The sequence below is a fragment of the Eptesicus fuscus genome, chromosome 10 (assembly GCF_027574615.1).
Source record: "Eptesicus fuscus isolate TK198812 chromosome 10, DD_ASM_mEF_20220401, whole genome shotgun sequence".
In the NCBI taxonomy this organism is placed as follows: Eukaryota; Metazoa; Chordata; class Mammalia; order Chiroptera; family Vespertilionidae; genus Eptesicus; species Eptesicus fuscus.
Genome location: NC_072482.1, coordinates 9,358,523 through 9,371,256, shown reverse-complemented (window position 1 = coordinate 9,371,256; position 12,734 = coordinate 9,358,523). Strand labels below are relative to the sequence as shown.

General features: G+C 59.3%; 1 protein-coding gene across 1 annotated transcript; it reads left to right on the top strand.

Moving 5' to 3' along the window:
• Positions 1–6,515: 6,515 nt before the first annotated feature.
• KCNK16 (potassium two pore domain channel subfamily K member 16) lies at positions 6,516–12,443 on the top strand. Its single transcript, XM_008151945.3, has 5 exons — positions 6,516–6,728; positions 9,425–9,539; positions 10,591–10,757; positions 11,743–11,908; positions 12,220–12,443. Exons 1-5 carry the CDS (start codon positions 6,516–6,518, stop codon positions 12,441–12,443), a joined length of 885 nt encoding a protein of 294 aa, XP_008150167.1.
• The last annotated feature ends 291 nt before the right edge of the window (positions 12,444–12,734 follow it).

Genomic DNA, 12,734 nt, shown 5'->3' with positions numbered 1-12,734 from the left:
ATTTTGTGGAAGAGCCACACTCAAGGGGCCAAAGAGCCGCATGTGGCTCGAGAGCCGCAGTTTGCCGACCACTGGATTAGACGAACAAGTCGGAAAGTGCCTCTCCTCCACCGTATTCTGAATAAATCCCTATATTTCACCTGGACTCATGAACTTGGTACATTTTTTTAATCAAATTGCTTATTTAGACAAAAGATGCATGCCAGGACCCCAGGAAGTCTGCCTTGGTCCGTATCCCCATCTGCATCCCGGTCCACGCCTTCTCGGGCTAACTGCTGCTTTAGCTCCAAATCCTCTGAACCGCGGGTTTCCCTGAGGGTGCAGAGCCAAGGAGACATAGGGGCTTCTTTAATACGGGTGTCCTCAGAGTCCCTCTTCAAATGTAGCGCTTTCAAGGGGGCCACTCCCTCACTGGGTCCACAGAGGCGCTCTTTTCCCACAGAAGTTACACCCACACAGCTCAGGAGAGGGAGTCGAGGACTCAGAGTCTGTGACAGACACTGGCGGGGCCCTGCCCATGTCCCCAGCCCACTGGAGTGCACGCGCAGCTTCTGTGGACAGCCACCCCCAGACCAGCAGCGTCCCGTCTCCAATACCTGCCGGTCTCCACCTGGAGGTTCGCTCTGGCCACAGGGTCCCCGCAGCCCATGTGCAGGGGTTAACCTCCCTGGAGCAGCCCTCCACCATGAGAGACAGGAGTTGGGGGGCAAGCAGCCCGGCTTCCTTGCTGCCCGTGGGGAACCCAGAGGTCCTCAGGGGGGTCAGGCCGCAGGAGCCCACAGCGGTCACCCGCTCGGCACACCCTGCGTGGCTGCCTTCCTCTCCTGCCTCTCCTCCCACTCCCTTGGGGTCTTTGTCTGGGATCTGCTCCCGATGAACTGCTCGTGCCCAAACTTTGCCTGGGGATCTGCTCTAAGCCCAGTCAGGCCAGGGCATCTGTTTCAGAACCCGGGGTGGGCTCCTGCCACCAAGCTCTCTGGGCGGGTGAGAGCGAGTCCGCCGCCTTCAAGCAGAGCCCCTGGCTGTGCCACACGCTGGGCTCAGGGGAGATTTCATGCGGGGAGGACTCTTGCTGCTCCCAAACCATTTCCGAACAAGATCAATAAAGGCCGGTCGGCTGGTTTTGAGCCTTTCCCTGCAGTCGCGCCTCAGCTTCCCCGTCCTCCCTGCGGTCGCACAGTTGGGCGGGACATCCCCCGACATCGTACTCTCTGGCCATGAGGACAGTCAAAGACCCACGCAGACGGGCACCACCCCTGCCTCCACACAGGACGCCCTCCACTCCCCTCCCTGTGGGGAGGCCCCGAGCCCAGACCACCAGGTGCAGAGTCGTCGCTGAGGCCCGTGCTGCCATCCGCGAGGCCCTCGGTCAGGGCGGCAGGGCCTGAAGCCCGGCTCCTCTCCCCTGGCCTTCCCCTGCGGGGACGCACGGGGCCAGGTGGGCCTTATCTTCCCCCCTGGTTCCGGCTGGAACGTGCCTTTTTTCATTTGCGCGGATATGTGCACACTGAGTGACTCCGTAAGTGAATGCCGATGTCGGATGGGGGGGCGGGGGCGGCCTGTCCCTCCCTTATCTCGGGGCTCATCCAGATGGAACGAGGCCCGGGCCCAGCAGCTCTGTTTACTCTGCCTTCTCTGCCCATTGTACATGAAATTGATCGGGGGTTGTTTTTCCTCTTTTCCCTCCAATCTCCTTATTAGTTCAGCCTCAGAAAGCCCCTTATCGCTGCAGATGTCAGGCACGCTCTGCCATCAGCCCGGCCGCGGCAGACTGTCCATTAATTGATTTTGCCCTCCCCTCCTTGGAAGCACAAATCAGCGTGGCCCATTAGCAGCAATAATTCCCTGAAAGGGATTATAAATCATGACCTATGTCCATCGGCCGCTCACAGCGGAGGGGTGCCCACGTTGGGGTGTCAGGCAGGGAGCTGGGCCGGTGGAAGGGAGAGGAGGCCCTGCAGTCCTGCGGGCTCACTCCTAAACCCTAAACCCAAGCACCTCAGGCCACAGCCAACCAGGAGCAGCTAAGGCAGGTTCCAGCACAGAGGGCCTCCATCCCTGTGTACTGAATGAGTAAAGGGAGGGAGGGAGGGGGGGCTCCCTCTAGGGGGCAGAGTGTTTTGGGAACCTCGCATGGACCCCCACACCAAGTCCACATTATGTTACCGTCCTTCGGCTCTGTGGCCTCGGGTTTTCAGACCCCTGCCACTCCCCCGGCTGGCAGTGCTCCTGAGAAAGACTCTGTCCCTGCTGGTCTTTGAAAACCTGAGTGGGAGAGGAGAGAGCAGAGAGGAAGGAGCGGGGGAGAGAGAGGGGCCAGGAAAGGGGAGGCGGCCACAGTCTGGCCAACGTTGCCGGCACGTGGCAGGTTCTCAGTAGGGACAGTGTGCCCCTTATCTGACGGGGATACGTCGGTGGGTGCCTGAAACCACGATGGTGCTGAATCCTCTGTATACATGTTCTTTCTTGTAGGTACTCACCGTTCCACTTAAAGGAAGCACTTCATGGCTCTCTCTGGCCCGTCCAAACTGCCAGCACCACACTCTCGCCCTTTGGGGCCATTATGAAGTAAAAGAAGGACTATTTGCACACAAGCCCTGCAGTGCTGTGACAGCCCATCTGATAACCCAGACGGCCAGGCCCTAAGTGACTAACAGGCGGCCGGGAGGCTACGTGGCCTGGAGACGCGGGACCAAGGGAGGATTCACGTCCAGGTGGGATGGAGGGGGACGGTGACAGATTTCATCGCGCTACTCAGAATGGCGCCCAATTTAAAACGTATGAATTGTTTATTTCTGGAATTTTCCATTTAATATTTTTAGACCGCAGGTGACCATGGTTAACTAACACCGTGGAAAGTGAAGCCGCGGGTAAGGGGGGCTACTGGAGTCTATAATGAGTGGCGTGCTTTGCCCACAGGGAACCTGGTGCACTCCGTGCCCGGGGCCTGAGGGAGGCAGGGCTTCTGGTGGCTGACCCGCCCTCCCTCCACCCCGAGGTGACACCGCTGTCCTTGGGCCCACACGCGCTCCCATGCGGGGAGTGCATTCTCTCGCCCTTCATTTCCTCCCGCCTAAGGACAGCCACCATGGCCTGTGGACAGTGCCCAGCGCTGTGGGGGACTCTCGGGCTACAGAGGCTGCTAAGACCTTCCCGAGATCCCCGGGCATCAGTGGCTACGCTTCCTGAATGGCACACGAGATAACTCTTCACATAGGGAGCGTCTCCGGGGCAATAAAATAGGATCTGATTATCACACGGCCCTGCAGGTCTAACGACAACCCTTGCTCAAACCAGGAACTAGCGAGTCTATAGTGACAGGATGACAGCCAGCACTGTCGTCCCATTTCCCCAGAACACGAGGAGTCCCAGTCCAGGGTGAGCTGTGGCATCTGCCTCCAAGAGAAGCCCACACCCCGCACGGTGCTGACCAGAAGCTGGGGGTGAGGGGACCTTGCACAGGGCAGCTTAGATCCCAGGGGGCCTCGGGGGACCCTGAACCGGCAGGATTGCAGAGAAGGCGGCTGCCACCCCAGCCACGGCCCCACCTGGACCACAGGATGAGTGGGGTGCTGTGGGGGGGCGGGGAGGGGGGGCGGGGTGCTGCCTTCGGCTCTCGTCACAGCCTTGGGATGTTCCTAAGGGGCAGCCTCCAGCTCTGCCTGGACTGGTTGTCCTTCTGGTTTGGCCTCGGAGCCGATGAAGAGCCCTGTGCCACTACCGTTCTCTCCATCGTCCGTGTGCGTGAAAATAGCAAACGTCTCCTCCTTGTTTTGATTTTCTGTAAGTCACACCTCCCCACCTCGCCCCCTCCCACCCCGCCCCCCTTCTTCCTCCCTCGCCTCCTCGCCCCACCCGTTACAGATCCGTAGGTGCTTGTCCTGGACATGCCTGCGCCAGTGTCTGCCTCCCCATAGCCCTTCACATGACACCTGCACGTGGGGTGCCAGCTGGCTGGGGCCAAGCAGCTGAGGTGGGGACTGACGGGGGGACAGCCACCCTCAGCCTGAGGCGGCCCACAGGCAAGGTGCTCCCGGACACACTGCCCCCTAGAGGATTTGAGCCAAGAGATGCCAAGAGAAGGGGCACCTGGGAGCTGACACCACCCAGAGGCCCGCCTGCTGGGATGAGGGAAGGGGCCCCGCTGAGGAGAGTGGGCAGGCACGTTAGAGGTAGAGGAGAGAAGTGAGGGTGCAGGCCCGGTTGTTCCGGAACCCGGGCTGCTCCTGGCTTCCCACCACAAATTATTCCAGTTACTTGAGCTACCTGGAGAGTGTCCCCGTTCCTTCCAACGCCAATGAGCCTTGAACAACTTGAAAACCAAGCCTCACGGAGCCACTGGGATGTTCCGGAAAACCTAACAGTGGCCTAAACACAAGGCGTTCTGTTTCTGACATGAAAAGAGCTGGAGACAGGTGTGTGCAGGGATCAGCGTCTGTGCATCGCTCCCGGCCTCTCCCTCAAGGACACGGGTTCGCGCAGCGGGTGCAGTCACCGTGCATTCAGGAGAGACAGGAGGGGCCAGCGGAGGCCGAGCCCTCTGCCCCCGCCTCCTTGGCCGATGCTGCCCGGACCTAATTGGTCAGAGCTGGGCCACATGGCCACCCAGCTGCGAGGGAGCCTGGAAAGTGGGTGCAAGGGACACTGTCAATCCTCTGAGCCCCTCCCCGTTTCTGAGCCTCTCTCCCCACTTTAATGTGTTTTTGCTTCCAGGGGCCTTGCCTGCACCTGGGGCTCCTCAGTGGACTGTCCACGGGCTACTGGGGCCATGTCGCCTGCAGGTGGGAACCAGAGGTGCCCGAAGGGCGGGCCAGGGTGGGAATAGGAGATCCCAGCTCCCTGCCCCACTTGGGACTGACTGGGAGGTGTTTGACCCACCAGGGCTCCCCAGGCACCAGGTGGAGGTAGCCTTGACTTACCGCCCTGCTCATACACAAACCCCCTCGGGGCTGCTCCAGGGCACCCCGGTCTGCAAGCAGGGAGCAGGATAATGGTGATGGCGAGACCTGCCACACTCCATTGCCTGGCATGTCCTAACGTGAGGTTCTGTGGGCCAGGAAGGAAGGAAAGGCTGTTGGGCAGGCAACGCAGGGCGTCTGCTGCCGCAGCTCATTACAGAAACCACGAGCGGAGACGCCAGACCCTCGCGCACTGCCGTGGGAAGGCAAAATGGTGCGGCCGCGCTGGAAAACGGTCTGGCGGGTCCTCAAAAAATGACACATGGAGTGGCCGTATGGCCCAGCAATCCCATTCCTAGGAATATGTCCAAAGGAATTGAAAACATGTGCACACACAAAAACGTGTACGTGCATATTCATAGCAGCATGACTCATACTGGCCAAACGTAGACACGACCCAAATAGCTCTCAACTGAAAAATGGATAAATAAAATGTTGGTCTAGCCAGACAATGCAACATCATGCGGCCATAAAGAGGAATAGAGGCTGCCGTGTGGATGAACGTTACAACGTTAAGCTAACAGAAGAAGGCAGACACCGAAGGCCACATACTGTATGGCTGCGTTTGTATGAAGTGTCCGGAGTGGGCGAGTCCATAGAGAAAATGGATTAACAGTTGCCAGAGGCTGAGGGCGCAGCTTCAGGGAGGGGGACTGATGGCTATAAGGTCCAGGGTTTCTCTTCGAGGTGGTGAAAATGTGCTCAAGTTGGTTGTTCAAAAGCGTTCGATTGCGTACTTTACGTTTGTGAGTGGCATGGTATGTAAATCATATGTCGCTAAAACTGTTACAAATACACACATATGTAAGCAAGAAGACACCCCGCGTCAGCCCACCCACAGCCAGGACACACTCCAGCCTCGTCTTATTCACACGCGTGTCTCAGCGACGCGGTGTCCTCTGAAGGCAGCCAGCTAAAGGACTTCAAGCAAGGACAACTGTCGGCAAAGGCTCCCGTGTGTCAGGAGCACCGGCCCGTGCTGCCCCTGATGGGACTGTCGCTGTCTATTTGCTTTGCCCTGATTTGTCACCAGTTCACTCATCCCCTGTTCCCCCAATAGGCAGGTCATTTCTGCCCCATTTGGTAGCCAAGGCGACTGAGTACAAGGTTTATTCACACCCAATCTGATTTCTTCCCCACTCCTAAGCTTGGGGACTTGAATCCGTCGTGGGTGAGAAGCTGGGGGCTGCCGAGGGGGCCACGTGGGCCTGGGCAGAGTGAGGAGAGCCTCAGATTTGGCCCAAAAACACCCGTCCAGCTGGCAGGCAGAGGGCGAGGCAGATGACCTCAGCAGGACCCGGTAGGTCTATCTGAGGGGTCCGTGCCACTTGCTGCTCTCCATGGAAAAAGAGGCCGGGCGGGGGGAGGCAGGCCTATTTGCACTCATGGCACTTAGTGCATCCAAGCTGAGCCGCGCTGTTCAAACAGACTCCCAGCCTCCAGACACCTGTGCCTGGGAGGGCGAGGCCGGCAGGAGGCCGAGTGCAGGTCCCCCAGCCCTTCCCGCAGCTCCTCCCCAAGCCAGCCCCGCGGCCCTGGCAGAGTCCTGGCCACGCCATGCCCCACGCTGGGCTCTGCAGCTGCTGGGGCGGCCGGCTGCTGCCCCTGCTGCTGGTCTATGTCTGCTACCTGCTGCTCGGCGCCACCATCTTCCAGCTGCTGGAGAAGCAGGCGGAGGCTCAGTCCCGGGACCAGTTCCAGTTTGAGAAGCTGCGCTTCCTGGAGAACTACACCTGCCTGGACCAGCGGGCCCTGGAGCAGTTCGTGCAGGTGAAGGGGAGACGCTGCCGGGGAGGGTGGGCAGATGGGGGTTCAGGTGGTAGGTCCCGGGCCACAACCTGGCGACCGATGCCCTGTTTGGAAGCAGCGGGTGTGGGAACAGAGCCAGGGGAGACCTAGGTCCGGGTCTAAAACTGGATCGCTGTGACATGGGGCAAGTCACTTAACCTCTCTGGCCCCACATTTCCTCATCCAGAAGGTGAGGAGAAAAACCACATCTGTGCTGCGGACATGCAGCAGCAGGCTAGAAGCACTGCCTAAGCTGCCCCTTGCTGCTTAAAAGCGGACGTGGAGCTACCGGTGGTGTGCAAAATGTCCTCCTCCCGCACTCTGCGCTTCCCCACCCCAACCCCGTGGCCGCTGTGCTGACCGCACTCGGGCTGCGGCAGGTGGGAGGCACAGAGAAAGGTCAGGAGCAGCCGCCACGCTGGCCCGCCCCGGCCTGGACCCTGGCGCTGGGCTTGGTGAGCAGTGGCCAGGGCGACTGAGCCCCACCCGCCCCGTGCCCATGGGAGGCAATCTCTGGTGGTGGAGGGGGTCACCCCTGCCTGACTCCCTTCTGCTCCCCTGCACCAACTCTGGGGTCCCAACATGCTCTCTCCAAGAAACAAGGCAAAATGCATTGGAGACTAAGAGGCAGAGTAAATGACCACAACGACACAGGCTGGTCAGCACCATGATCATTGGCATTCACTGAGCATTTGCAATGTGCCTTAAACAGGGGGAGCAGGGTCACCGTGCGGGGCCCGGTGTTTTACAGGCGTTTCCTCATAATCACTTGCATCATCACCATCTCCGGTCTGTAGGTGGGACGTGCGGCCCAGAGAGGTGGCGTATGTTGGCCACGGTTGCACAGTTAGTTAGTGGTAGAGACAGAGCTGGCACTCCGGCCGGCTGCTCTTCACCACACAAATTAGCATAAGCGCCGGGGCAGGACACAGGGGTGCAGCAGTTCTCAAGTGTGGCCCCAACCAGCTGCATCAGCACCACCTGGGACCGCACCTGGGAGCTTGTTAGAAACACCAAGGATCACACCACCCCAGACCCACAGAGTCAGGTGGCCATGCCGATGCCCACGCAGGATGGAGAGCAGCTGGCTGTGAGGTGGGTGGGCTGTGAGACACCTGCCCAGGCCTGTTCTTCACATCCCTGCTGCCTACCAGTGAGGGCTGGGCCACAGCACCCACATCAGGACTGGAAAGGGTTTGGGAGCCTCTCAAGAGTCCGGGAGGTTTGAGGGAGGAGAAGGGGTCTACAAGAGAGGCCCTGGAGCCTCCTGCTCCCTCAGCCCTGGGTTCGAGGCGAAACCCAGGAGCCAGAGGGTGTGGGAAGGGTTGGTAGCTCTGCAAAAGGTGGGGGAAGCCACAGGTTTGGCTGCAGCTCTGAGGGAGCCAGGACATCCCTCCCATCCTCAGCCTCCTCAGGAGGGACCTCACTTGCCAGGGGGTGTCTAGCTGAAAAGCAGAGATCTGGGATGAGGTTCCGGAGCGCACATGACTGTTCTGATCACAAGGGAAAGCTGCAACAGTACCGCAGGCAGTGTCCAGGGAAGGAGGCCCTGGCCGGGTCACAGGACTCTGTCTGACGTCTCCACCACGGGTTCTGAGAGGACAGAAGGGCCCCACTCAGCACCCTCGCTGACTTCAAGGCCCTCCTCAACGGGATGGAGAACGTCAGTGTGGGGGGAGCTGAGTCCGGGGCAAGTGCTGTTCCCAAGAGGGAGGGTCTCCAGGGAGAGGGTGCGTTCCAGAATATTCCATCTTGGCCTGTCTGGGTGTGTGGGAAAGACAGGGAGGCCAAAGTCCACATGCAACGAGGCCAGTTCTGCCAAAGTGAGAAGAAGCAGACAGCCTGGCTCATGGGACCACCTCACCCTGGCCGGAGCTCGCTCACCCAGCCAGCAGGGAAACGTTCCCACAGGAACTGGAGGCCAGAGCTGCCCCTCCCCCACCTCCTCCCGCCTGCAGTTGGGGATCTACCAAGTGGCAAGGCTGTGCTGCTGCCTGGGCACAATTCACAGCTACAGGGGAAGGGAGAGGGGGGGGGAGCCCCGCCCTATCCGAGAGAGCTAGACTCGAGACAGAGGGGCTCAGGCCTGACCTGCAGGGAGGGGTTCAGGTTCTGTACACACACACACACACACACACACACACACACACACACACACACACAGGAGACCTTTGCCCTCCTCTGATGGAATTTTTCCTGTAGGCCTGGGCTGGCACTCACTAGGGGGCAGCAAAGAGCAAGACTACCAGCTCACCTGGATGCACAAAGGACCATCAGCCCCGCTGGAAGGGCAGGCTCCCCCTCTCCAACCCCCCCTCTCCCCCTGACCTTCCCGATGGACCTCATACCCTGTGTTCCCAAGTAAACCCTTCCAGGAACATCCAACCTGAAATCTTCACACTGGCCTAACAACCCATTGGCATCTCACCCTCTTGGCCACACGCAGCGTCTCCCACCTGGTCCATTCCTTAAGCACCTTCTGCCTCCTGGGCCCATCCCCTCCACCATCCCACACTCACAGCGCTGGGCAGTGTGGCCACTCTGAGCCTTCGTTTCCTTTTCCGTGCAAAGGAAACAAGACTATCTGAGAACCTCATTACGTGAGGTGACACAAAAGCACCTGCTGAGTTCTGGGCACCAGCTGGCGCCATCAGCTCCCTCTCCCTGCCATCCCACAGGTCATCATGGAAGCCTGGGTGAAGGGCGTGAACCCCAAAGGCAACTCCACCAACCCCAGCAACTGGGACTTCGGCAGCAGTTTCTTCTTTGCAGGCACGGTCGTCACCACCATAGGTGAGGGCCGGGTGAAGAAGGGCTCCCCCTGTCCAGGTTTGGGTTCCCCAAAAGCAGAGGCTGAGGCAAGGATGTGGTTCACCTGGGATGTGATTTCAGGAAGCACCAGTGGAGACGTGGGAAAGTGAAACAAGGAGAAAAGGCAATAAAGTTTGCATCAATGAGCAGGTTACCGGGCAGGGCAGCTGGGCTCACTGCAGACCCTCTGAGAGGCTAGGTGGAGCCCATCCTCCGAGCAGCCCCGGCGAGGAGTGAGAAAGCAGGGCAATGTGTCTCCTCACTCCTGCCCTGGCGGGTTGAGAGCGAATCCTGGATGTGTTAACTCTCCAGCACTTGGACCTGCCCATGGACCAAGGGAACTCTTGCAGCCGAAAAATCTCTCAGGTTCAAGATGCAGGGACTTGGAGGGAAGCCATCTGTGTGCACAGGACCTGTCTACAGGCTACAGGTGCTGTGCCAGGGGCTCCGAGGGGCCAGGACACTGGGCGTGTCTGCTACACCCCTCAGCCAGAAACCCCGCTCCGATCCTGCAAGGAAACCCCAGACCCTCACTAACCCCATCTATTCAATTAAGACCAATTAGGTCCAACGCCTTCTTTGAGCTCTGGTGCCATGGGAGACAGAGGAAGGAGTGAGGGGGAGGGAGATTCATACAAACTGGGATCAGACCCAGACTCAGCCCTCAAGGAGCTTCCAATCCAATGGAAGGGATAAGATAAACACCAAAAATAACAGTGCCAGGCAGAGTAGGTAAGTCGATAGGAATGACACAAAGCACTGTGGGAAATCAGACCTACTAGGAAGGTGAAGGGTGGTCGTCAGGAGGGCTTCCTAGAGGAAGGGTCATTTACGATGGGCCTTGACAGACAAGCAGGAGTCTTACACTAGTTAATAGGGATCGTCCTAGCAGAGAATGAGACGAGTGTCCACACGACGAGGGGACTTCTCTTCGTCCCCCAGCGGCCACGGAAGACCACCCACCTCTGCTGGAGTCTGTGGGGGAGGCAGTTCTGAGCTCTCTTCCCCACACTTCATGCCTCCTCCCCTGCAGGATATGGGAACCTGGCACCCAGCACCGAGGCAGGCCAGGTCTTCTGTGTCTTCTACGCCCTGGTGGGCATCCCCCTCAACGTGATCTTCCTCAACCACCTGGGCACAGGGCTGCGTGGCCACCTGACCACACTGGAGAGGTGGGAGGACCAGCCCAGACGCTCCCAGGTAGGCCCCACCCTCCCTACAGCCCTGCTGTGACAGAGCCAGTTCAGGTTAATCCCATAGAAGCCAACACTGACGAACGGAGTGTGGCCAGCAGGTATTAGGCAGGCACTGGTGGAAGGAAAGGATTGGGCAGGGGGAGAGGTTGAATGCCACGTGGCTGGGCAGACTTGGCCAACCCCTCACGGAGCTCTGCAGCATGTTCAGGCCATCGGAGGTGTCCCACAGCAGGCTGAAATGATCAGGACTTTTTAAAAAATATATGTTTATTGATTTCAGAGAGGAAGAGAGACGGAGAGAGAGAAAGAAACATCAATGATGAGAGGGAATGATTGACTGGCTGCCTCCTGCACGCCCCACACTGGGGATCGAGCCCGCCACCCGGGCATGTGCCCTGACCGGGAATTAAACCATGACCTCCTGGTTCATAGGTGGATGTTCAACCCCTGAGCCTCGCTGGCCGGGCATGACCAGGACTTTACACCCCTGCCTCTATTAGGCACCGGGCAGCCTCCCTGTAGCTGCCACACATCCTGAAGGAGATGACAGCTGGATGCCACCTGCTGACAGCTGGTCAACATGGCACACCTCCATGGTCATCACAGAACTCCAACAAACTCCAGGCCACCCAGCATGCCCCAGTGCCCACCCCATTGGCCAGTCCTTTGCAAAGCCAGGCACACTAGCAGGACAAGGGTGCGGAGGAAGCTGGGACATTTCAGCGACAGTCCTCTATTCCGATCTGAGTCCTGGGGGACCTGTACTAGCCCAAAGGAATCTCCGAATTCCAAATGATCCACCAATGCAGCCCCTCTGACCAAATCCTCCCCTGACACGGAGATCCAGGCCCCACCCCAAAAGTCTGCAGGGCAGAAAAGGGACCGAGCTGTGACCCACTCCCACTCCCAAATTTTCCCCAGACTCTCCCCGCATACAGTCCTGGGGTCTCCCACGTGGACTAGGAGATGGACTGCCTCCCTCCCCCCAGGTCCTGCAGGTCCTGGGCCTGGCTCTGTTCCTGACCCTGGGGACGCTGGTCATTCTCGTCTTCCCGCCCATGGTCTTCAGCCAAGTGGAGGGCTGGAGCTTCAGCGAGGGTTTCTACTTTGCCTTCATCACTCTCAGCACCATCGGCTTCGGGGACTATGTTGTCGGTGAGAACAATGCCTTCACATATCTCAGGGTCAGGGACACCGGGATTGAGGGTTGGGGAGATGTCAGCGGGGGTGGCCACTGAGGATCAGACGGCCCCTGGTTTTTTGGAGATGAGTGATTTCTGAGGCTGCTGCGCATTCTCACATCCTCAGAAGCTGCTGGTCTGGAATCCATATCCTTTCCCCAGAGACCTCCATTGCTGATCCTTGTTATGGGGAGACTGGCAGGGCCCCAATGCACCCGGGGGCGGGGGGAGGGAGTGGCTGTGCCCTCAGATCCCTGACATTTATCACATTCCCTTCCCCGACAGGCACGGACCCCAGCAAGCATTACATCTCGGTGTACCGGAGCCTGGCGGCCATCTGGATCCTCCTGGGCCTGGCGTGGCTGGCGCTGGTCCTCCCATTGGGTCCCCTGCTTCTGCACAGGTGCTCGCAGCTCTGGCTGCTCAGCAGGGGCCTCCGCCTCAAGGAAGGGGAAGTTCCTGAGGCCAATGGGCTCCCCAGACCTCAGAAGATCCCCACCTCTGCATGACCACCACCACCACCCCCCACCCCCCAGTGGCCCGAGGAGCCCCTCTCAGCTTCCCCCACCCTGTGCATGTGTTCTCTGGATTTCCTGCCCCACCTCCTCCTCTCCCAGCCAGGGCTGATCTCAGGAGCTCACTGGAGAGAGAAAGGAGGGAGGAGTGTCCCCGAAAGTACCAGAATGGAGACAGGATCAATGACAGATGGGTGTGAAGCGAGAGGTTTGGCCATTGTCCCAGAGCCCCTGCCCTTTTCCCCTCAAAGGGGACCAGACATGGATCACTGTGGCCAGATCCCC